General features: G+C 44.9%; 1 protein-coding gene across 2 annotated transcripts in view; it reads right to left on the bottom strand.

Annotated features, from left to right (window-relative positions):
• Positions 1-20,489: 20,489 nt before the first annotated feature.
• The window catches only part of txnipa (thioredoxin interacting protein a), an 8,019-nt gene continuing 2,544 nt past the window's right edge, over positions 20,490-25,964 (bottom strand). The window contains exons 2-7 of one of the 2 annotated variants that reach the window (XM_037794688.1): positions 23,641-23,902; positions 22,909-22,984; positions 22,642-22,789; positions 22,108-22,467; positions 21,705-22,010; positions 20,490-21,606 (exon numbers count right to left, since the gene is read on the bottom strand). In XM_037794688.1, coding sequence (XP_037650616.1) covers positions 21,559-21,606; positions 21,705-22,010; positions 22,108-22,467; positions 22,642-22,789; positions 22,909-22,984; positions 23,641-23,896 — 1,194 coding nt within the window. In that variant the 5' untranslated portion in view covers positions 23,897-23,902 and the 3' untranslated portion in view covers positions 20,490-21,558. Of the gene's footprint in view, positions 21,628-21,704; positions 22,011-22,107; positions 22,468-22,641; positions 22,790-22,908; positions 22,985-23,640; positions 24,039-25,964 lie in introns of those variants that run through there. The other variant, XM_037794689.1, reaches the window with a different exon arrangement.

Here is a 25,964-nt window from a genome sequence, read left to right as displayed (position 1 = left end):
GTTTATTTGTTAGTTTATTTGTTTGTTTGTTTTGCGGCGTCTCCTAATGAAACGGTGGCATACCTGAGAGGTATCAGCCCCCCCGGAGACGATAATAATCATCATAGCTAAAAACAGAAACTATTGAAATATCTGTATGGATTATGTATAGATAACCTAGCTTCAGAGGGAGAAAAAAAAGAATGTGGATTATATCTTTTATGGGAGAGACATGGATCAATCATTGTGTGCATGCTCTGCACACAAGTTGCCTCACTCCAGAGGAGCACTTTGCATATTTCCAATTGGAAAAAAACATTTTTTTAAAAAAGAGGAAAAGAATGTTACAACTGAGAGCGGCTGAGGTCCGGACGCTAGCTGAGGTCCGGACGCTGGCTGAGGTCTGGACGCTGGCTGAGGTCTGGACGCCGGCTGAGGTCTGGACGCCGGCTGACGGCCGACCAGAGAGTCAGGGGACATGTCCCGAGTATCTTGGATTGCATCGAGGTGTGACCAATTAGTTTGATCCTAATTTACTTTGCCAGTGTCGATCTCTGTTGATGTTGGACCTCAAGTGTCGGCTTCTAAATCCCGTTGTTAGACCCCGGCTGTATAGAAGCACCGGGTCCTAGTTTAAGTTAAAAGTTATTCTCCTTTTCAGTGCAGGGCATTCAATGAGTGGGACACCACCAGATGCTGCTGCAGCAATACAAGACAGTCAAAAACGCATGTTTCAGTTTGGATTTTCTCTCTCGCTCATCTTCAGCCTCTTATCCGGGGTCGGGTCGGGGGGGCAACAGCTCCAGCAGGGGACCCCAACCTTCCCTTTCCCGGGCCACATTAACCAGCTCTAACTGGGGGATCCCGAGGCGTTCCCAGGCCAGTGTGGAGATATAATCTCTCCACCTAGTCCTGGGTCTTCCCCGTGGCCTCCTCCCAGCTGGTCGTGTCTGGAACACCTCCCTAGGGAGGCGCCCGGGTGGAGGCGTTCGGGCATCCTTACCAGATGCCCAAATCACCTCAGCTGGCTCCTTTCAACGCAAAGGAGTAGCGGCTCTACTCCGAGTCCCTCACGGATGACTGAGCTTCTCACCCTATCTCTAAGGGAGACGCCAGCCACCCTCCTGAGGAAACCCATTTCAGCCGCTCGTAGCCGCGATCTAGTTCTTTGGGTCTTCACCCATCAGCCCTCATGACCAGAGGTGAGAGTAGGAACGAAGATTGACCGGTAGATCGAGAGCTCAGCTCTCTTTTCATCACAACGGTGCGGTAAAACGAATGCAATACCACCCCCGCTGCTCCAATTCTCCGTCTCCAATCTCACGTTCCATCGTCCCCTCACTCGCGAACAAGACCCCGAGGTACTTGAACTCCTTCACTTGGGGTAAGGACTCATTCCCTACCCGGAGTAGGCGATCCATCGGTTTCCTGCTGAGAACCATGTTCTCAGATTTAGAGGAGTTTGGGTTCTTCTTCTGGGATATGGGCTGGTCGCGTGCAGCCACAGCGTGGACGCTGCTCTATTCCCTGATCACGGCTACAGGAAACCTCAAATGAAGTATATTTTTGCACATTTCATTAATTGAACTGCTCAGTAAATATTTCATTTAGAGGCAGTAATGTGTCCCAGAGTTTCCTCAACATTACCCCCACAATACGTTGGGATGTGTCACCCTGTTTTTAAAGGAGAAACTGGTTTAGAGCTCTAATCCGTTCACTCCAAATCCAATCAGTCCATCCCTTCACTAGTTTCCTCCCAGTGTTTTAGTAGCTCAGGCATTTCAAGCAGTGTTCAGTCAGTGTGCAGTATTACTCATGGAAACACGAGGCTGTGATGAAGTCCGTTTGAGACGCAGCGCTCCGATGTGACCGTCCGACACATTTCAGTCTGATTACTCAAATAATCCACGAAGAGGAGAAAAACCTCACCAAGAAGTCTCTGAATCTGTGAATCTAGTGTCTGATTTGATCAAACTAACGTCAGAACATCCAGATTTGTAGCGTGGTGAAACAACACGGCACAGGTTCATCATCGACACGAGACCGACACTGTTGCTAGCGGTTACCGGTGGCCGACGCACGCTCTGGCAGCCGTGTTGGATTCCTTCAGTTCTTAGGCTAACGGCTAATGTGTTTCTATAACCATGTGCATCTCTCAGTTTCTGTGCAGTTAATGTGTGTGAATGGAACAGAGGACCTGGTTGGAACATTACACTCTTTAAACGTTGAATCCTTCTGTACGACGCGGTGCAGACCAGCTAGTAGTCAGGTCCTAGACAGGTTTAGGACCAAATACCTGCAGAGCTCGTCTCGTCAGCTTCAGCTCTACTTTGTGTTTAGTGTTAATGAGCACATGTTGGCATGCTAACCTGCTAACATGCTCAACAGACCTGGTAAAGCTCTTTCTGCTGAACGGCGGATACAAAACATGTAGGCCTACGTTAAAAAGCACCAAGGTGGCGGTTAAAACCCAGTTAAAAACAGCTAATGGCTATTAGCTCCTCGTTCAACAATTAAATAAACTACAGCACTTCATATGGACGAATGTGTGCGTGTGTGTGTGTGTGTGTGTGTGTGTGTGTGTGTGTGTGTGTGTGTGTGTGTGCATGTGTGTGTGTGCGTGTGCGTGTGTGTGTGTGTGCGTGTGTGTGTTTTGAATTAGCCCCACCAGCTAGCTAACAGAGCTCGTCTTGTTTTCATGGTTCTCAGTGTTACTCTTCATGGACGTCTTCTGTCTTCAACGTGATGCTGTGGTTCTTCTGTGGTTCTTCTGTGGTTCTTCTGTCCACCGTCTAGACCTTCAGTTTGTGTCGTCTCTTCAGGCCGGCTGGTAAAACCTAAACGTTTTAGCGTGAACTCGTCATGAAGCGCTCCGTCGTCTCAGTTCATGTAGTGGAGCCGGTTGAGCAACAATCGCGTGCTAAAAGCATGAGCTGTTGCACAGATGTAGGTTTATATGTTATGAAGAGATATAGATATCGGGACGCTGCAAATTTAGCCCCTGGGGGGCCATGGCGGCCATTTTGAAAAATGGCTGCCAAATATGCGCTTTATATTCCTAAATGTTTCAGAAAACTGATTTTATGAGTCTTAATGATTTCCAAGGTGTGTTCAAGCTGATAAGATCAGATGTCAGAAGATGGAGAGCTGAAGGTCTTGGCGTTCTGTAGCTATTATCGGTTGTCATTCTATCATGAAGGCTGGGGGGGTGGGGAGGTTTGACCCTGAAGCGACCCTTTATTTGGTTTTCATGTTTTCCTGAAGGTTAAAAGCTTTTAAAAAACATGTCTGTGATCTTCTGACATCTGATCTGATCAGCTTGAACACATCTTGGAAATCACCAAGACTCATAAAATCAGTTTCCTGCAACATTTAGGAATATAAAGCACCTATTTGGCAGCCATTTTGGAAATTGGCTGCCATGGCCCCCAGGGGCCAAATATGCTGCGCCCTGATATCTATATCTTTCATAACATATAAACCTGCATCTGTGCCAAATTTCATGCTTTTATCGCAAAATGCACAATTGTTATGAATATTTCAGTTTAGCTGCCGCACTAGTTTCAGATTGGGTATTTCTGAAAGCCGTCATGTTGGAGCACAGAAAGAAGCTCTCATGAGCTCCTCCTCTCAAGCCGTGACGATTAGGACAAACCAACAAACCAACACTAGAGATGCACCGATACCAGTCTGTTTCAGACCGAGTACAAGTACTTACATTTGGGTACTGGGTAGGCTCGGGGTGAAGGTGCTTCCCGGGGCCGTGGACAAAGGGCTCGGCCCCTGCTCCCGGTGCAACGGTCGACCGGGGCGGACTGTCCTCAGTGCGTCCCAACCGCGTCGTGCCCCCAGGGCGGGGCTCGGCCCACGTTAAAGGCGCCAGGGGTCTGCGGCGATGTCTGCAACCCACCCGACCCGTCTTGAAACACGGACCAAGGAGTCTAACACACGCGAGTCAGAGGGTGACAGCAAAACCCCGTGGTGCAATGAAAGTGAGGTCCGGCGCGCGCCGGCTGAGGTGGGATCCCGGCCCCACGGGGTCGAGCACAACACCGGCCCGTCTCGCCCGCACCGTGGGGGAGGTGGAGCGTGAGCGCGTGCGCGTGCGATAGGACCCTAAACATGGTGACGAGAGGTTAACATCACACTGCCGTAAAGTGGTATCGGTGCCGTTGTATCAGAGCCGTTTTGCGAGTACGAGTACATGAGCAGAGTATCGGACCCGATACCCGATACCCGATACCCGATACTGGTATCGGGTATCGGTGCATCCCTACCCAACACAGTACCACAGTCATATATACTTTACAGCCGTGACTATAATAATAACTAACAGTCGGTTGTCTAACGGACGTCCTCGATGGAACTCCACGCGGTTGAGAGATTAGTGGTGTAACTGCACAGCGTCTGCTCATCTCCTGTTAACTGTCATGTTGTGTGTGAATATGTGTCACCAACCTTCTGCATCGTTACCCTCCCACTGTCCGTATGTGCACAGCGGCTGGTGGTGTTCTTTAGGTTCTGATGGAATCCAGACCTGCCCGTCAGATAGTAAACAGCCACGTTAAATGGAAGACCAAGACTATGAAACTACCTAGGATTAGATTCAGAGATGTAAACTGAAAACATCATTTTTGTTAATTCTATAAAAGAAAACAATGTTCCCTTTGGTGGAACCGTTGAAATTGGATGTACAGATATATTTTCATGAGTTTTTAATGTCTGGGATAAATTTTTACTGCCACTCACGATTTGATTTCAGCGATGTTTTCTGTCATGCATCTTCCTTTTTGCTGCCAAGCTGAAGTCTAAGAAGAAGAAAACAAAGCGCTCCTGTCTCTCTTGCTCTTTTGCAGATGCATCCACACACTTTGTATTCGGACTACAGATTCTTTCTTGAAATCTCTAAAAAAAAAAATCAATTAGAAGTCCATTCTCTTTCTGACGTCTCAATCGAGTTCTGTTTTTCTTTCTATCGCAGTTTAAAAAAAAAATAAACAAATGTTATTGACTATGGAAATAAATGACACGATATTTGCTAGGTTTGAAGTAATAATGACTTATTGTACATAAGCATTTTTCTCCTCCCTTGTACTGAAAAAAAGAAATTAAATGGTTGTATATTGTGTAGAAAAGCAAACAAAAAGCCATGAATATTGTGAAGCTTGTCATTTCGTTTTGTGATCACTGTGTATTATTGTGTAACAAATGTGCAAAATGTTTGGGATTTCTTTCTTTCTCCCCTCTCTGCTTCTTGAAGCCGTCTCCCTGGACGCGTTCACTTCGGTCGGAGGACTGAGTTTTATAGAGTTAGCAGGAAGGTGCTCATTGGTTCAGGTCACACGTCTGAACATTTCTTTAGTTTCCTCTCGCTGGCCGTTGAAGCTTTGTTTTCTTACAGAACGGTTGGGTGAACTCGCTCCAGATAAAAGCACTTTGAATGTGGGATTACACGGACAGAACCGAGGTGACCCTCCTGAACTATAATGGTCTGATCCAGGGTCAGACTGATGGACCAGTTAGCTGATATTGGCCTCTCACTAAAGGAGTTGTTTTTAGGGATGCACCGATAGCGATACCTGGGCTTCTGGTTATCGGCTGTTTAATTAATAATCTGTATGCCTCACTGTGTGGAAGAGACTGGGATCATTCTGTTATGTGTAAGGCAACATCAGACTCGACTTAAACTTTCTTAACTTTCGAAAAACAAATTGTAACAAATAAACACACAGATATAAATTTACTAAATTATTTATTATTATTATTTAAATAATAAATCTTCACAATTAACAGGAAATTCAATTCAAGTGTAAACCTTTTAATGCAGCAACAAATTAGTAAACCTCGATCCAGCTTTGAGTCGGTATCGGTGCGTAACCGATCCGGTGTCGGTGCGATATCCGTTTTTTTGCACGTTCATACAAATTATGTCCACTTAAACACGTCCACGTATTCAAGCAGCCTTTCTATTGAGTCTTAACATTTACTGGACTGGAACGTGCGGGTGCTGAATCATGTGTGCTCCTCGCAGCGTTGAAAGATGACGTTTAAAATGTTTCCAACGTGGTCTCAACCATGTCCAGCTCTCTCTCTCTCATACCGACTCTGGAGAGATGTGTTGTCGCTGTTGCAACCGTCATCTTTAAAGTGCTGCGAGCAGCGCAGATATCTAAAAACATAACCTGGACAAACACTTAAAGCAAAGCTGCGTTATCTGTATGACTGTATACGAGCCGGGGGAAGTAAGAAACCAACATTTACAGCGTCCAAATGCAAAAACAAACTTTAAATGGCTTAAGCTTAAACCCACAACATGTTGATATGATGCTGAGTTACCGGCGTCTCACCGAGGTTTACACACCGTTAGGGCCCAACTATTGGAATTTGTGAAGTAAAAAGTCCATTTAATACGGAAGTTCAGTACTAAATATTCCTGTTACATCAGTGGAACCCTGGTCCGACCTTATACAATGTTTTTTTTGTATTAATGAAATGGCCACAGCTGCTGCTGCTTGACCTGAGAAGAGCTGACCCTGAATCAGTGATCACTTTTCCTGCCGACGCCAGCAGACGACGACATGTACGGTCCTCTGTACCGCTCGGCTTTATCTTCTATTAGTTGTTGTTGCTAATGCAGGGAAACATTTAATTTCAAAAATCAGTTTTTATCAATTTTCAGTTGACTTTTTTGTATAATGTTGACGATGATGTTGAAATAAATAAACATTGTTTTGGGGGGAAGCAGAAACAGATTAATGAAATTTGACCGGAAACTAATTGAAGTCCTTTTTTTTTTTTTTTTTTTTTGCTTACATCAATCCTGACCTTTTGCACATACTTGATATTTAACGGTCTTCAAAAAAGTAAAAAGAAAATAATGCTGTTTGAATACTGCCAGTTGATTGACAATTATGCATTGATTGAAAAAATAAGCTAATTTTGGAGGAAATAACTTTGTAATATTTATCTCTTGCAAGCTATGTTTAATAAAGGTTGAAACAATTTGCTTCCAAGTGTGACTTCATTATAGGGACTGTTAGTCCGAATCCTAAATGTGTTGTTAACAGCTTCACCTGTGTCCGTTAAGTCAACTAGAGTCAGCGTCCTGTTGCTGGCGCTTGTGCTCGCTCTACATAGACATGAAGGAGCATCGCTCAACACAGTGAGGAGACATACGTCAGCTAAAAGCACAATATCACTCTATATTTCAGCTGCTTGGCAGTAATGTTAGCTGACCAGACGGAGGTCTCTCCATGAATCAATGCTGATCCTAGTGTTGGCTTTTCCTGCCTCAGCCTCCCGACCGCGGCCGGAGGGAACGGGGGAGACGCCGGAGTTTTGGTCGGAGACGATAACGTTTCTCTCTGCGGAGCCCCATCACTTCACAAGACACGGGAAACCTCTGTTGGTCTGGAGGAGCTGCAGCAGTTATTTCTGCACAAACGTCCACTGAACATTCACTAGATATTCTCAGAGCTAAACTAACTCTTCTGCAGTGTGGAGTGAGCAGCATGCACGTGAGAGGTGGAGAGAGAGAGAAGGAGCGTGGTGTGTGAGTGAAGACAGAGGAGCAGAGACTCCGGTCCTGGAGACCAAAGCTACGGTCTCCCCCGCGTCCTCCGACCGCGGCCAACACTGTTTAACAGCTTCACTAGATACAACCAAGAGGTTTTGGTGCTTCACTGGAGTTTGTGTTGGAGTCTGAGTCTGAACAGCGGAGACACACGGGAGACCATGAGACACCGACCAGCAAGGATTTATACCTGAACAAGTTACAAACAGTCTCCTCTCATTGATATAAATGGGGTGGACTATTAGAGACACATAGTAGTAGAACAATACACCTGGATCCCCTCTCTGAAGCTGTCTGCAGCTCTCTCCCTCAGTACCATATCCCCATCAGTCACTTACATCCAAACACATGGAGAAACAGGGTCCAGGTTGAAAACTACCAAAGCTATCCTTAAAAATCGAAGTTCCTTCTTGAGCTCGGTGACGGCGGTTGGCTAAACAACTTCACCTGAAGACATGTGGATCCTGTATGAACCAGCAGGTGGCGGCATTAAGCTGTGAAACATGAGTCAGATGAAGAGTCGGCTGTGTTGAAAGCTGCTTGTCAACTTTGTGAAGGTGTCGAGGAAACATAACACCAGACGGTGTAACCAACTATACTGTGTATATACATCTATATAATGAATTCTGCTTTACATCTTTACATGATCTCTTCATGATGACGTCATGTTTGGACTTGTCAGATGTACCAGTTGTGTGTTCTGACTACAGCTTTATCTATATTCACCCTTGTGGCCATGGGTTTAGATCAATGAGCTACAAGTCCACGTGTTTTCTACAATTTCATTGAGCAGACGTTTTTGTCCAAAGCGACGTACATCTGAGAGTTCGTACAACACAAAGCGACGATCTAGACGGGAGGGAACAACGTGAGGAAGTGGCAACAACAGCTTCAAGTCCGATCGGACGCAGGTGCTGAGAGGCAACGCACAGGGGCAACGCACAGAGGCAACACATAGAGGCAACGCACAGAGGCAACACACAGGAGCAACGCACAGAGGAAACGCACAGGGGCAACACACAGGGGCAACGCACAGGGGCAACGCACAGAGGCAACGCACAGAGGCAACACATAGAGGCAACGCACAGAGGCAACACATAGAGGCAACGCACAGAGGCAACACATAGAGGCAACGCATAGAGGCAACGCACAGAGGCAACGCATAGAGGCAACGCACAGAGGCAACGCATAGAGGCAACGCACAGAGGCAACGCACAGAGGCAACGCACAGAGGCAACGCATAGAGGCAACGCACAGAGGCAACGCATAGAGGCAACGCACAGAGGCAACGCATAGAGGCAACGCACAGAGGCAACGCATAGAGGCAACGCACAGAGGCAACGCATAGAGGCAACGCACAGAGGCAACGCATAGAGGCAACGCACAGAGGCAACGCATAGAGGCAACGCACAGAGGCAACGCATAGAGGCAACGCACAGAGGCAACACATAGAGGCAACGCACAGAGGCAACACATAGAGGCAACGCACAGAGGCAACACATAGAGGCAACGCACAGAGGCAACACATAGAGGCAACGCACAGGGTGGACAGAAGCAGATATATATATTTTTTTCATCATCAACACCATCAGTAGCATCAGTGTCATGGTCATGGTCATGGTCATGGTCATTGGGGCTGAAGCCTGTCCTCAGCTGGGCGAGACGCAGCGTACAGCCGGACAGGTCACCAGTTCATCACAGGGCTGACACATACAGACAGACAACCATTCACATCCTCCAGCGATGTTGAGTCCTCCAGTGTAGATGATCTGCAGGTGTGTGGGAGACTCAGAGAGACATGCCAACACAGAGAGGTCCAGCCGACCAGCGGCTTCCAACCTTTCTGCTTTGAGGTAAACAGGACTAATAGCTGCTCTAACTGCGCTGCAATCTGAATGTAGTGAATGTGGTTGCTGCCTCAGCAACCCTCCAGCGGCTCCCACACACTCAAACTGCTGAGCTGATGTCAGCTGGACCACGAAAAGAGGTGAAAGCAGCACTTCTCCGTTTGAGTCAAGGTCAAGGTGTCAGACTCTCTGTCAGCAGATCAGCTGAGAGAGATGTTGATGTAAACTCAGTAACAGCCTCCAACCTGCAGCAGGATGAGATTATTTATATGAAGATGCAACCTAAAGTTCTTCTTACTAATGTTTTATAACTGACCTTTAACCCTCTGAGACCTGCGACCGACTTTACTGTACAAACACTCTAATAATCCTTATTTAAATCATTACGTTTTTAAAGTTGTAAAACGCTCTAACAGCTGAATCCAGAGTTATTTCCCTTCCTCCGTTCATGTGAGTGAGACCCAGACCGAGGCTGGAGAGCCAAGTCGTGACGACGGCGTGACCCCGTGACCGAGTCATGTGACTGAGCGGACGCTACTGCGCATGTTCCACGTGACCAAAGATCCGGGTACTTTTCCAGACGGAAGTCGAGCCGTTTTGTCTTCATGCTCCACTGAGACTCTCTGATAGGATGAACGGAGCCCCGCCTCCAACGCTGGGTCCAGTTCTCTTTATACATCCGGGGTAGTGGGTCACAAACGTTCTCATGTTCCAGCTAAACCGTGCACTACGAGATGATTGTGAGAACATGTCAGGAGAGAAATAGGCATTACAATAACAGAATATTGATTCATATTTGATCAACGCTGCCTAGTTTCACCGTTTGGTCGGAGTTCAGAGTGATTGACAGCCAGCTCTCAGAGACGGCAGCTGGACAGCAGACCTCAGATCAGCTCTGACTGCTTGTTCTCCTCCGGTCTGTGAAAATTTGCAGATGCCGTTAGGAGCACCGGAGGACACCGGAGGAACATGATTATTTTTCAGGTTACCTGTCTCATGCACTACTGTCAGGATATAGTGACCGTTTTATAAAACTAACTTTTATAATAATATTTGCTCCGTTTCTACTACTGCAGCTTTAAATCAGAAACAAATGAGCCTATCAGGGCTTCAGTAATCTGATCACTGATGTTGATAATTCATAATCATCACCACAAACAAATAGTGATCAGAGTTATTGTTGTGTGTCACACTCAGGAAACGTGCTGTTTCTTTGTCTTTCCAGTTAAACATGTCGAGGTTCTCCGAACTGCTGCACCTCTCTGAGTGTCTGTGTGAGGAAAACACATTACGCAACACAAAGGCTGTAAACAGCAGGTCTGAGGACGCCGCTGTTACTGCAGTACAATGTGTGGCAGCGGGTGGGGCCGCTCTCTAGGACAACACCGTGTGGAACGTGTTGGAACGGAAAGTCCTCTGAGTGTTTACCCACAGGTGTGTCCTCAAGGACGGACACACAGCAGCTGGAGGACATTTAGAGAGGTGCATGCTGCAAGTGACCAACAGTCTGCAGGAGACTCCAGTGTGACCTTCCAAAGGCATTTCAAGGACAACTTCCCTGAAATGAAATGGAACAGCGTTGTTGTGTAGCATTGTGTAACTGCAGCTGTATGCCGTCACTACCGACGCCATCTCGTCTCCAGTCCGTCCAGTGGTTTTGGTTTTGCACTTTGTAATAGTTCAAACTTTAAAGCATCGGTAAGCTGTTGCTCCCCAACTCTTTAAGACCTGTGAACCCGCAAAGACTACGTCAACACTGTGGGACAGACACGTGTGTGTTAAAGCAGCAGTGGTCACTATATCCTGACAGTAGTACATGAGACAGGTAATCTGAAAATAGTCATGTCCCTCTGTGTCCTCCGGTGCTCCTAACGGCATCTGCAAGATTTCACAGACCGGAGGAAAACAAGCAGTAAGAGCTGATCTGAGGTCTGCTGTCCAGCTGCCGTCTCTGAGAGCCGGCTGTCAATCACTCTGAACTCCGACCAAACGGTCAAACTAGGCAGCGCTGATCAAATATGAATCAATATTCTGTTACGTTAATGCCTATTTCTCTCCTCAGGTGCAGGTGTTTTTATTGGGAACATGTATATTCAACGATAGAATAAAGAACACGTCAGCACATTAGACCAATGAGATGAATATAAGGGCTGCAGAATAAGGGAGTTCAGTAATAATGGCATAATAAAATCACTCTACTCCAACCAACATAATTGTTGGTAATAAAAATACTCTAATCTGATAATTGGCCAATTATCAGATTAGAGTTCATGGAGGTCAGTGACTTCCATCTTCTACAGAAGTTATCAGAGTGTTTTGATCTAAACAAGAAGAGGCTGAGGATGGATCAGCACACTTCCAGTGGAGGAGTGATGCAAAATAAAAATCTCTCTTTTAGTAACTGAATCTGACACCAACACGTGCAATCAAGGGAACTGGGATTCAGGAGAATATTCAGATCTCTGTTCTCTAACTGGGCAGGAATCAAACATGGCTGTGATTTATAGCAGACAGAGTGTGAACACTCGTCTCATGGATCGTCTCATGAACCGTCTGTGTTTGCAACTCAGTCTGCTTTTTGTAAAAATGTAGTCAGATGAGCTTTGGCATTTTCATTTGTAGCGAGCTGTAAATATGGACTGTGACCACAAATGCAATGAGGAACAAAGAAATGCAAGAGAGTTCCTCTGGAGGTCCTCCTGGCCTCGTGGTGAAACTTGTTTTGCAGTTAGTTTGCTGAAGGTGCAGCCAGACATTCCTCACTCCTGTTTACTCCTTCCTCCCTCTTTCTCTCTCTCTCTCTCACACACACACACACACACACACACACCCGCACACACGCATACACACACACACACACACACACACACACACACACACACACACACACACACACACACACACCCGCACACACACACACACACACATACACACACACACACACACACATACACACACACACACACATACACACACACACACACACACCCGCACACACGCACACACACGTACACACACACACACACACACACACACACACATACACACACACACACACACACACACACACACACACACACACACACACACACACACACACACACACACACACATGTCCCACCCAGCTCTGTGTGTGTGCAAAACAAAACGTCTGTGATGCATGTTCCACCTTGTCTGCTGTGTTTGGCTGTGGAGGTAGAGAAGCTGTGTGTGCAGGTGGAGGTAGAGAAGCTGTGTGTGTGCAGGTGGAGGTAGAGAAGCTGTGTGTGTGCAGGTGGAGGTAGAGAAGCTGATTGCAGGTGGAGGTAGAGAAGCTGTTTAGCTCATCAGTGGTATCACCTGTGATCATCCTCAGCTGCTGATCATCAGCCTGCACGGAGGCTCCAGTTTCTCAGCAGGTCGGCTGCTCAGTTGGTTGTTTGTCTGCAGAGGGTCGACACCTTCAGGTGGCTCTCTGGCTCTCTGGTTTCTGGGTTTTGGGTTTCTGGGTTTTGGGTTTCGTGGTGCTCATCTTTAGCCAGCCTCTATTTCTCTGTTGTCTCCTCTCAGTGATTCACAACTTACATCTCTTTTGGGTCCGATACCTTTTGTTGTTGGTCTGTCATCATCTCTGGTAGATTTTAGTGGGCGGCTGTGGGGAGTTATATTTCCAGTCTCCTTTTAGAACCTTTTATCATCATTTTTGTGTGCATTTTATGTATTTGTTAGTTTCCCCGTAGTGACCGCTGTCATTCAGGTTTTAGTTTTTTTGGGGGAAAGTAACAAGATCTAATATATCACTACTGAAACAAGGAGACAGCATGAACTCTCACACACACAGTCTCACATCCGAACTCTCACACATACAGTCTCACATCCGACACTAAAGTAGAGCAAAGATTAACTTTGAAACTAAATTACAACAAATGAACTCTGAAAACTAACTGAAACTGAACCAAAATGAAACTGAAAAGTCAAAACTAAAATGAAATAAAAACTAATTGAAAATCTCTTATCAGCTCGGCCGGTAGAGGAGCTGTGTGTGCAGGTGGAGGTAGAGAAGCTGTGTGTGCAGGTGGAGGTAGAGAAGCTGTGTGTGTGCAGGTGGAGGTGGAGGAGCTGTGTGTGCAGGTGGAGGTGTAGAAGCTGTGTGTGCAGGTGGAGGTAGAGAAGCTGTGTGTGCAGGTGGAGGTAGAGAAGCTGTGTGTGTGCAGGTGGAGGTAGAGAAGCTGTGTGTGTGCAGGTGGAGGTAGAGAAGCTGTGTGTGCAGGTGGAGGTGGAGAAGCTGTGTGTGTAGGTGGAGGTGGAGAAGCTGTGTGTGCAGGTGGAGGTAGAGAAGCTGTGTGTGCAGGTGGAGGTGGAGGAGCTGTGTGTGCAGGTGGAGGCTGGTTGGTGGCGGATTGTGTGTAATCTGTTGATCCAGTTGGCGGCTGGATGGCTGTTTGTCAGTGTTTGTCAGTCTGGGCATGCTCAGACGTCTCCAGACTCCAGTCAGACTGTTGTTGTCTCTGACTGGAGAGAGAGAACCGCCTTCAGGCTACAGATACAGGAACTATGAACTCCTACTAAAGCTGCCTGGCTCCAGCTCTGCTTTCCAGGTTCCTCGCTGGAGAGGCTCAGGCACACCTGGAAGCCGCTGGACGACCTCCTGTAATCGAACCTTTATCTCAGAACATGTTGTGCTGCTTACATGGTGCATTCTTCAAGATGAGTAACCACAAAGTAATGACTCACTGATGCAGTGCACGGAGAACGGAGAACGGGGGGGAGAGAGACCGGGCCTCGGGGCCACGGCGGATTTCTGCTTTGGGGCCCCCTGGTGGAATAATCCAGCTCTGCATAACGAGACCAAAAAAACAATAGCTGCCTGAATATTCAGACAATATAAACCAAATTGATATAATATCAGAAAACGTGTCCAGTCCAGTTTTTTGCCATTTGAGAGTTCAAAGAAAAGCTGACGTAAATATCTCCAAGATGAAATCAGTTTTGACTTTCAAAGATGCAGAAATGGTTCTACATGTTATTTATTTGAGACTTCAATAACAGCATTTTATTATTTTATCTTTCCTAGCTAGATTGATCAATGAGGGCGTTTCTGAGCACTTTCTAGAACAGAAGTGTTCGCCATCCAATCGACGAAAAATGTCATTCTTGCAAAAATTCAATAAAAGTTTTTGATCCCAAATCACAGCATGTCTTCTTCTATGGTGTTCCTCGAGGTCTTGGTGTCTTAATGTGGTATTTTGGAGGGATTATTGATCATTTTTATCAATTCTCCCGTGGTAACAAAAAGGTTAAATTTAGCACCAAATCTGTGGAACAAATGGTATCAACCCAAACACTGCTGCAACAACTTATGAGACATAATAGAGCATGGAGATGACCATCAGATACTTCTATCATCATGCTCTAAACCCTGATACACTTTTGACCCTCAGTGCTGAGCTGCATCTCAGATTAACCTTCAGGTTCTCAGCTTTCAGATGATGATCACCACTTCTATGTGACATCTACTGTTGACCTGCTATCTTCCCCTAAACACCCCCTGAACCTCATAAAGAAGACTAAAGCAGGTCTATGGAGAAGAGAGGTGGAGTGGGAGAGGTTAATAAGGGGGAGCAGCAACAGTGTTGACATTTACTCTCTCCGAGAAAACTTTATCGTGAGTCTGCAGAGAAATGGATGAGTGTACACAGTGACCCGCCTTTCACAGAAATCACAGCTAAATTCCAGAAGTGAAAGTAGCCTGAGCAGCAGTAATCATAGAAAGTCCCTCCTGTGTGAATCAGCAGCAGACTTCCTCCAGGGGATGAGGAGGACATGCTCGGACTGCGTGCCCCATGCATGAACAAGGACTTCAGCCAATCACAGAAGACCTGGCAGCGGATTTCAGCCAATGGGAGCTCTGCTGGTTCTCAGCTCATGAAGAGAGGAGTGTGTTTTTACTGGTTGGATGTAACAGAGGAGATTAGTGGGGAAACCTGCAGAACTTCTGAGGAGTACTGACAATATGACCAATGTTCATGGCTACATATAATTAGGATTATGTTCATAATCATAAACATGATGTGTATGAACGCCACCTTGTTGGTTACACGTTATAATACTGAGTCTGAAACACAATTAGACAAATATGATCCAGCTCAACAACAATCCAGATGTTTTTAACCCTTGAGTTAGTCCAGGTGTCAGCAACCTTTACTATCTAAACATCTGTCTGGAGCTGCAAAACATGTGATCATTGTGATGAAGGTAACACAGTTTATAGTCTAAGTATATAGTATATCAGTCTAATGCAGTGAGGGACAAAGAGACAATGTACTACGGAGTATTAGGGCCACATTGAGGGACAACACATCTGAGATTTACACAATAAAGTCATAACTTTACGACAAAAATTTCGTAATGTTACGAGAATAACAAATTTTGGCCATTAACCCTAATTAATAAAATAAAAGAGAACAAAAGAGATAATAATGATCAGCAATAAAATGTTGACTAAATAAAATAGAGTAAAATAAACACTATAATGAAGATGATAAATAAAATAAGTATAAACAATAAAAAACTAATAATATTATAAAACTATAAAACACTACATAAAAGCCAGACTAAATAGACGGGGTTTTAGCTCCTTTAGTGTTACATCGTTTTTTGCTCCTGAACTGCCTGAAACGCCTCGCTTGAAGTCCCGCCTTTTCGTCCGTAACACAGTGATGTCACCAAGTAACACATTTGCATAATGGCTAGTTTGGCAACGCTGTCAAACAGAATTCAGCTGACCAACCACAACAGAGTGGGCCAGCTGACCAATCAGAGCAGGGCTGGGCTTTTTACATTAAACCATGTACACATGTTCTAGTAGAAACCCAAAATATGCACCTGAAGATAAGCATAAAGGCTCGTCTTTAAGAGACTGACCGAGTCCATGATTGCATCTCATAACTTGTGAGACGGCTCTGAAGGCGGGAAGGAGAGACGTGTTTGTTTACATCGAGTTACGTCATCTCACTAAATGTGAGTTTCAGGCATATAATAAATGATACAGTATAATATCAGGGATGCATGCTCCAGATGGATTATGACAGAGTATAAAGACATTATTGTTTCTGTATGAGTGTTTTAGTGTGTTTGAGTCCTCGTGTTCGTCTCTGTGTGTTTATCAGAAGCATGCTTGTTAAGCTCCTGACCAGACTTGCTGTGTAAGCACCGCCAACTTCCTGTCATAAATCACACTGAGGGAACAAACAGAGGGAGGATGAGGAAATGAGAGGAAACCAGATGAAACCAGCTCAGTGTGTGTGTGTGTGTGTGTGTGTGTGTGTGTGTGGGTGTGTGAGTGCATGCAGCTCTTGAATGCTAACCCTCGTGAACAACTGCTTTAGCCAAAGAGGAGCGAGGTGCTCCGCCGCCTCAGCCAATCAGAGGCCGTGTCTGAGAACGGACCGACGCGTGCAACATGCTCGTATCATGACATGATGGGAATGATGTTGTTGCTCACACACACCTGCACACACACACACACAGACACACAGACACACACACCTTAAACAACATAGCATGTTGTGTCAGCTCAGAACAAAGAAAGCACAGCGGGTGTGTTACACAACCTGATCCACAGCGAGCTGTGACCTACATGTAAACTTTACTGTGTTCATTTAAATACACACCACTAGGATGTCCTGGGAACCAGGTGGTCTAAGATGGCTGTAACCATGACAACCCTGGTTCTAGTCACCCAGCGACCTGCGTTGCAAGTCATCCCAAAGTTTTCTGTCAAGTTTCCACCGTCAAACTATCAGATAAATGTCAAAGAAAGGAACCGAAGGAACCTCTTCTCAACAAAGACTGCACTCTGCCCATCTTCACCAGCTGTGAGGTGGGAGAAAGAGATGCTTCATTTAAAGCCAGGTAGTCCTTAGACCTGACCTTCAGACAGATGACACATTAAAGTATAAGACTCAGAAACATCTGGTCACTGTAGTCTTTTATCAAACCAACAGGAGGAAATATAGTGCATGTGTTGGGGACATGTGGTGCTCTGATGAGTATTTGTGTCAGCAGGACGGTTCACCCACTGTACGCTGCTGAAACAAACAACATACTGATTACTTCGTATTCTTAGAACCGAACCATGTATGTAAATTTGTCCTGGGGTTAATCCTCTGGGGAGCAGGAACGTGCTCAGTAAACTCCATTGCTTGTGAGGACCATGAATATCCACACTAACTTTCCTCGTAGGCGTTCCTGGGCGACCTTACAGGCCCGGAGCAGCAGCCCCCTCACACAGTGACTCACACAGTTTCCTTATCTGTGTCTCTCAGCAGTCACCAGACGTCAGCAGCACACAGCAGAGAACATACTTTGAAAAAGAAAAAAAAGAATCATGCACAGGCCTCTCTGGCTGCACAGGAACACTGGAACTATTCTACTGTATATATACGCCTGAAGCCAAATGGTTCAATCTACTGCTGCTTGTGTGTGTTGGGTTGGCTGACAAATGAAGTAAAGTTCAAGTATATTTCCCAAGTATACTTTATGTCCTAAGTATGCTAATATCAGTGTATACTTTAAAGTGTACTACTTCAATACTTCTTGGGACTAAATTGGCCCTGCTTTTTAGTTTATAAAAGTATACTTTTAAGTGTACTTTAAGTGTAAGTGTAGTAAACTTTGTGTACACAACTAGTTTACATCTAAGTTGTATTTTGTACTGCAACTATATTATGAAGTGAACTATACTACAAGTGAATTTATAGGTATGCTGTTAGTTTACTAGTCATATATACTTGTAGCCCATTTTTAGTTTATGAAAGTACACTTTAAAGTATGCTCTCAGTAAACTACTATTTTATTAGTTTTTACTGCAAGTATACTTGTGAGTTTTCTTTCATATGTCTTTATTGGTTGGTTTGGGTCAGTGTGTTGGAGCGTTGTTCGCCCCAGTAGGGCTGCCCAAGGGTGGGGCGTAACTAATGGGGGCTCGTCCGGGATTAGAACGTCCATGAGGTGAAGTAATGTAAGTTTTTGTGTTATCTTGTGGCCTTTGAGTTCAGAGTTTAGATCATTTGTGGTTATTGCTGTTTGTTTAGTTGTGGTTTTGACTGGGTAACTGTTTGACCAGCTTGGAATTTTGGTTTAGAGCACCTTGACTAGGTAGTCAGCGGGCAGGTTTAAAGAGCCACTTTGTGATTTTGCCTTTCTTATTTTTGGTGGTCATCCTGAGTGGGGGGTACGCTTCAGTGTATTGCTGTTGGCTACATCGTTGGTCTTTCGGTGTTGCACTGAGTTCAGCGTTTAAAGCCGCCTCGAGCTCGGCAATTAGCCATTTCTGTAGGCGGGTTGGGGCGTCTCTCTACAGCTTGTTTCCCCAGTCTGCACTTTGCACAGCAACTTGTTTGACTCTTCTCTTTGGCTTTTTAGTTTTGTGTAGCTGTAATAAATACCTGCGTGCAGTAACTTGTGGTTTGGGCTGTTGCCCTCCACATTTGTGTTGCTCACCTGTGGTACTGTTTCTGTGTTGGTAATCGCAGTAACTTTGTTTGGTATTGTGGTTTTGTTTTTCACCTCCTCGCCATTGTGTACCTTATGGGAAGGGCACCCACTGATTTGGCTTCTTGTGCAGTTGCTGCTCATTCTTAAACTCTGTGGCAGCACCTTAGTCGGCCCGTTTGTGTGTGTGATAAGATCTCGTTTGTTTCACACTTCACACAAGTTGACACCTTTTTGTCAATAATCTGTTGTGACCTAATTGCACATCACATGCTTCCTCTTGAGGCTTGAAGAGGTTTCTTATGTGCAGTGCTGTGCGCTCTAATCAACATTGTTATGGCTCCAGACATGAGTGCACTTTAATTAAGTCTACATGCTCAGGTAGTGAGATGTTAAGTCTTGTGGACTGAGTACTTTTGATCTGTGTATTTAGCTGTGTTTTACATTAACATGCAGCCTGAAGTTTAAGTGCCAAGTACACTTCATTTCAATGAATCAATGGTATGTTGGTAATCTGTCACGGTGAACTCGTGTATTATATTAGTGCCGTGCTAAACATGTTTTTGCACTACTGTGTGTGATTGAGTGACAACGTGACAGATTGTTTATTCATCGTTGTGCTGCATTTGCTAAACGAGGTCGGGAAGGAAGTGCTTTAAAAGCTCCTGTGCCAGCAGCAGAAGGGAGAGGCTCCTGGTGATGGGACGGCTGCTTCTGCTGCTGGTTCTGCTGCCTCTCAGCTTAACACTTTATATGATCTTTCTTTTCATGTCTTTGTTCATAAATCCTATGGATTTTGAGAGTTTTAAAGGTGTATTTTGTGGTTGGTTTGGGTCATTGTGTTGGAGTGTTGTTCACCACAGTAGGGCTGCCCAACAGTGGGGCGTAACACTGCTTTACAGACGTCTCTTTCCCAATGGAAGTCTATGGGAAAAAGTATTTTTGGGCCCAATGGCATCACATGACAATAGTGTGGCCACTATGTAAAAATTTCCTTCAAAGCCTTGGGTCTCAGTTGGGATTTGTACATCAGTTTTACAAAACACGGCCCCGCGTCATCTTGTCTGTTTACGTCCAGCTCTGTGCGTTGTACACAAACCAACTAGCCCACAGTTTGCAGAGATGTTTGCCCAAAAGAGAAGCCCACATTTCTGTTGGGAAGGAGAGAAACACAGCTACTTTTAAACATTATGAAAGACTTAAGATATCAACAGGTTTGTGTAAACATCACAACGCCAATCATTTCAAGAAGGTGGACGAAGGAATGAAAGAGAGAGGCTGTTTTTGCACAAACAAGTCCGCCATCGGTTGCGTTATTCGGAGTATGCAGCACGGTGCATGTAAACGGGAATATTAGTGGAATATTCATTGATATTAGCCATGTAAACAGTCCAGTAAGAATATTGTCTTTTTCAGAATAAGAGCAAAAAACTGAATATTTTGTGCATGTGAGTCAGAGAAGGGAAGACTGAACCAGAACTTTGATGAACTGACTTCTGATGGCTGAACCAGAACTTTGATGAACTGACTTCTGAAGACTGAACCAGAACTTTGATGAACTGACTTCTGATGGCTGATCTGAAACCAGAGTTTCACAGGAAAGAGCAGACATGGGATACTTTTCAACATTTCTTTAATACAAAACTAACCCATAGGGTTTCATACAAAAATACTTTGTTATAAGTATCGAGGATGCATTGAAAACATACTTTCTCACTTTATCAGTCTTTAGCAGTGATTTCCTTCGCGCCCTGAAAGAAGAGGAGTTGTGAAACCACCACGGTGGAGATAACACGGTGAAACGTTGTCTATGACAACTGCAGATCACATCCGATGATTATCCTCACGTACGGTGTGTCCCACCACGATACCGGAGCGTGAATGTTGTATGGTTCATGTTTGGCACTTTAGAGCCAATCACCAAGCTGGGATTTGGAAATCAAAGGTGAGGTTCCAACAAGTTTAGAGTGTTTTATCAACAAACAAAAACAATCCACTCTCCACATCACAAACATTGTTCAAATAAAACATAAACAGGAAGTCGTGTAGGCAGTGGTAGAGCAAAATGCATCAATGACAAAAGTGCAATAAAATACAGGAACAAACCACATTTCTCCAAACGCTGGTTCCTCTTTTAGCATCCGAGGAAGATTATTCTACATGCTGTAATTCTCAAAGGCAAAAAGATTCCTGACAAATTCTTTACAGCAACACAAACTGACTGGACTTAACAAAAAGGATGGTTCCTCTCGTGAAATCCCTTAAAAGATACAGGAATGACAAAGCATCGTGAGGAAAAGACCAATCCCCAAATAGCACAGCAGGCCGGGGGCCGACTCAGACCATGCTTGGCCCCAAAGACAAAGTCATAAAGTGTCTGTTAAGTGAAGTGAGACCCTGAAAGTTTGAGTCACTGGAAGGGACAGCTTATTCAGAAATGTAGCGCACCAAACCGGTTCTTGACCCGAGGAGCGCCAGTAGGAAGACTCAAGGTTGGCATAGGTGATGAAGCGCGGTGAAGACAGCGGGCGGAGCCAGCGAGCCTCGTTCTGTCCGTTTCCACAATCATGGCTTTACTTTTCTGTCCGACACCATCTCCTGTGGAGGTTTGGACCTTCTGCTCCTTTTCAAGTGCTTAAGATGAACGGTCCCTGAGAGCTGGACCACAGTTCTAACAGCTGGATTTCAGCAGACCGGCAGCATGCGAGCGTTGCCGTTGTACTCCTCCTCAGTCTGGGGAAAGAATCAGAGAGGCTATCAGCAAAGGTCATCTCTTATCAGTTAGACAGGGTTACGCTCACATATTGAAACAACTCGGTCAAAACATCTACCTCGGTGTACGCTGGAGGTGGCGGGAACTGGAAGGTTGGAGAGTTCATGAAGATGGGGCTCTCGTCACCGTCGAAGTCGTCAAGGAGCGGCGTGAGGGGCGTGTCCAGGCGGCAGTCGCGGGTGATGTCACAGTAGCTGGGAGGATCAGAGGGCATCCTGAGGGACACCCAGCTCTGAGAGGTGCTGCTGCTGATCGAACCGTCATTGCTGCTGACGCTGTTGCTGCGGCTGCCCAGACCGGCGGTACCGATGACCAGAGGCAGCTCCAGGATCAGCTTCTCACTTCCAGGGATGTGGATGTAAATCTGGAAGAAGGAATCATGAACATTAACACTCTCACTTTCAAATGTCAAAATGTAACAGCCATAAATCTCTGTCTGCATGCAGCAACTGAAGGCTCACCATGAGCGCGTACTCCACACGGATTATGTTGCAACCCAGCATGGAGGGTTTGATCTTTGGCACCCTGATGGTCTTTCCCTGCCAGGCGTCGCACATGCCGGAGATGATGTGGTTGCCGCGCACCGAAGACAGCTTCTGGCTGAAGACCTTGGTGCGGCCGTTGGCCTGGTAGGTGTGCTTGGCGATGATGGCGGCCTTGGGCACCACGATGCGGGAGCAGGTGTTCTCAAACTTTGCGTTGATGCAGATGTCTTCGCCTTCACAGAAGCCACGGCGGTCAATCTTTGCATTCAGTGACACCTGACCGTCCGGGATGAACATGCAGGTGACTTTCTTCTCCTTCATGCCACCTGTGGGAGACTGAGGAGATGCAGGAAGGTCAGACTCAACTCATCTAGAGACTCCGTATCATACTAATGCAGCACTGGATCATAAATTATACATCACATAAACAGAGCTGTTACTGTACATCATGGCCTGTTTGGGCTGAGGCAGAATATGCAATGCTCATATAAACAGTGTCAGTGAACTCACCAGCAGGTCTGGGGTGTTGACGTCCAGCGGCTCCTCCACCTCAAAGTGTTTCTTACACTCGAGGGTGGGCTGGTGTGGCCTCTCCAACAGGGCCTTCACGTAGTAATGGACGTAGCCAAACTTCCCCTTGTACGATGACACCAGCTGCCTGCGAGAACACGTGTGAAGAAAATATATTAAAGCCAAACGTATCCTATAAAGTACAACTTAATGAACATCCAAAGCCGATGTAATCATATTAATTTAAAGTAAGAAACGCTGTCTCACCCTTGCTGAGGGAGCTCAAATCCAAACGTGTACTCGTATTTGTTGCCAGGCCTCAAGACGACCGATCCATCAGAGTCTGGAGAGAGAAAATGACATCATCATTAGACATGTTGTCTAGTCTGAGCTCCACTACTGACTGATGACAGCTGTTTGATTCAACATGGGAAATATCAACTCTAGGACAGGCTGGCAGACTATCTCAGGGGCTGACACACAGAGACAGACGACCATATTCACAGCTAGGGGACATTTAGAGTCAACAAGTAACCTAACACGCATGTTGTTGGACTGTGGGGGAAACCGGAGAACCCGGGGTAAACCCAGCTAACACGGGGAGATCATGGAACTCCAGATGGAATTCTATTCATTCATTCACTGACAGATGATACTTTGTTGCAGAGTTATCGGTGATGATGTGATACTTTGTTGCAGAGTGATGATGTGGAAGTGTTTCATTCATTTCACTGACAGATGATGCTTTTTGTTAAAATGTTGTCTGCAGTGATGAATTACTTTGTTTCAGAGTGATGATGTGACAGCAGAGAGTGTGGTGGTGTTACTGTGTGTGTTACAGTGTGTGTTACTGTGTGTGTTACAGTGTGTGTTACTGTGTGTGTTACTGTGTGTGTTACAGTGTGTGTTACTGTGTGTGTTACAGTGTGTGTTACAGTGTGTGTTACAGTGTGTGTTACAGTGTGTAATAACAGTGTGTACTGTAATGGTGATGTGTACCTGTGGGCTGGTCGTCCAGCAGCAGAACCTCTTCGTATCGCATGTACTCGGCCTCCTGTCTGCATCTCTGCTTGCCTTTAGCGTACTCCACCTTCGCACAGCCCAGACCAAGCACGCGCACCGCGGACACGCGTGTCACCTCGTTCACCTCCACCTGGATCCGACCGGACAGCTTGTCTCCTCCGCAGTAGAACGTCTTACTGGGGTCGGAGAACAGCACCTGGAAGAGCTTCAGCCGCTTCGCCATGGCCACCATGACTGAGTCAGTAATATCTATCTGTAATATAATATATAATATCTGATATCTGCTCAGGCTGAGCCGCAGGAGGAGCGCTATAGTCGGGTATTGTCTGTTAGAGGAGCGTGGTTCTCTGGTACTTCCTCTCTCGTCTCTGCTGTAAACAAAGTGAACTCTGCTGGTTTTATGAGTCGAGCCTCGTTCTGGAGCACGAGCAGCCAGGATGAACAGCATGGCTCAGCGCGTGCACAGCGCTCCCATTGGCTGAGAATCTTTGTTTGTGTCGGTGAGAGCCAATCAGAGCGCAGAACCGACGCGTGGGCACCGCGTGGCTGAGAGCACTGGAGAGCATGCTCAGCTGGTGGGAGCACCGGAAGTAGAGAGCTGAGAACATTATTATAGTAGTAAACACTCTGTTAGTCATCATCAGTCTGAGTAATGAACCTGCAGCTGTTTCATTAGCACACTTTATTAGTTTCACTAGGTTGGGCTGCAAACACATGATGCACAAATTATAAAGAAATATAGCAATAATATATAGAGAATACAGTGTGCATGTTGTCTACTGTATTTAGTCTGTTTTATCGTTTTATAGTTTAATTTATTTATCATCATCATTATAGTGTTTTTGTATTTACTCTCTATTTTGTTTAATCAACATTTTATTGCAGATCATTATGATTTCTTTTATTTGATTAAAATTGTATTATTTTAACACAATCTGCTTATTTTGTGCAGTTTCATAACTTTAATGTATTTATTTTTATTTCTGCATTAGTCTCTAAATCCATTTTTAACATTCTATATTTTTGTCAATCGTCTCTCCAGCACTTTGAATTACATTTGACTTGTTTGAAAGGGGCTATATAAATAAAGTTTGATTGATTGATTGATTGTATGAAAATTAAGTTTTTGGTATAAATGTAATATAACCTATGGTTTATGGTTTTATTCTTTATTTTATTTATCGTCATCAGTATAGTGTTTTTGTATTTTACTCTATTTTGTTTCATCAACATTTTATTGCTGATCATTATCTCTTTTATTTCATTAAAATTTTATTATTTTAATACAGTCTGCTTATTTTGTGTAGTTTCATAACTTTTACGTATTTATTTTTTATTGTTATTTTTTATTTCCTTGTATTTTATTATCTTAAATACCCATCTTTTATTGCTTTCTTATTCGATTAACTTTTATCTTGCATTATTAGTCTCTAAATCCATTTTTAACACTCTATATGTTTGGCAATTGTCTGTCCAGCACTTTGAATTGAATTTGACTTGTTTGAAAGGTGCTATATAAATAATGAAGAAAATGACATTTTTGGCATGGATGTAATATAATCTACATACAATTATAGCCAATAATAAACTTTTATTTGGGTATTTTTATGGCTTCATTAGAGAGTTGACAGAAGATAGTTGAGGGGAGAGAGAAGGGGAATGTTTGTTGTATGTGTTAGACTCTAGGAACACATATAATGCATTTGTAAAGGGCTCCACGCATTTCACAGATCATCTATGTGTAGGCTCCATTTATTGACTGTTGACCCAGTTACCCAACCTTATACCCCCTGTAGGGGTTTGCTCACATGCAGCCACAGCGCATTGTTGAAATACTTTAAGACAAAATGTTCATACTTGATTTGTTCCTGGAATTCATTCACAGCCAACATTTTATCAGTCGATCACACCCCGATGTGTGACTCAGGTATGGTTGATTCATGACCTTTGGTAAACAGCAGTTTGCAGAAACAACCTACAATCAAGCTCAATATTGAGTATTCTTGGTTGCCATGGAAACCTTTCCTTTGATTCTAAGCACCTCTCGGACTTCACATCCACGTTGCCATCAACTTGAACTTGACATTTCATTCGTGACCTTGGGAACAGCGGTTGACCAAATGACTAGTATAATATGGGATGTGAAACTACTGGAAGAATGGTGTTGAAAACTCTGATATTCTGCAGAACTTACAAAGTAATTATGGTGTAACATATTTCACCATTATAATATGCAACCGAAACTACAGTATGGTAAGGGAAGTGACTTTAAGACAGATAGAGAGAGAGAGATGACATTC

Source organism: Sebastes umbrosus, chromosome 15 (genome assembly GCF_015220745.1).
Source record: "Sebastes umbrosus isolate fSebUmb1 chromosome 15, fSebUmb1.pri, whole genome shotgun sequence".
Classification (NCBI taxonomy): domain Eukaryota; kingdom Metazoa; phylum Chordata; class Actinopteri; order Perciformes; family Sebastidae; genus Sebastes; species Sebastes umbrosus.
The sequence above is the reverse complement of the archived record's forward strand: the minus strand, read 5'-3'. Positions and strand labels throughout refer to the sequence as shown.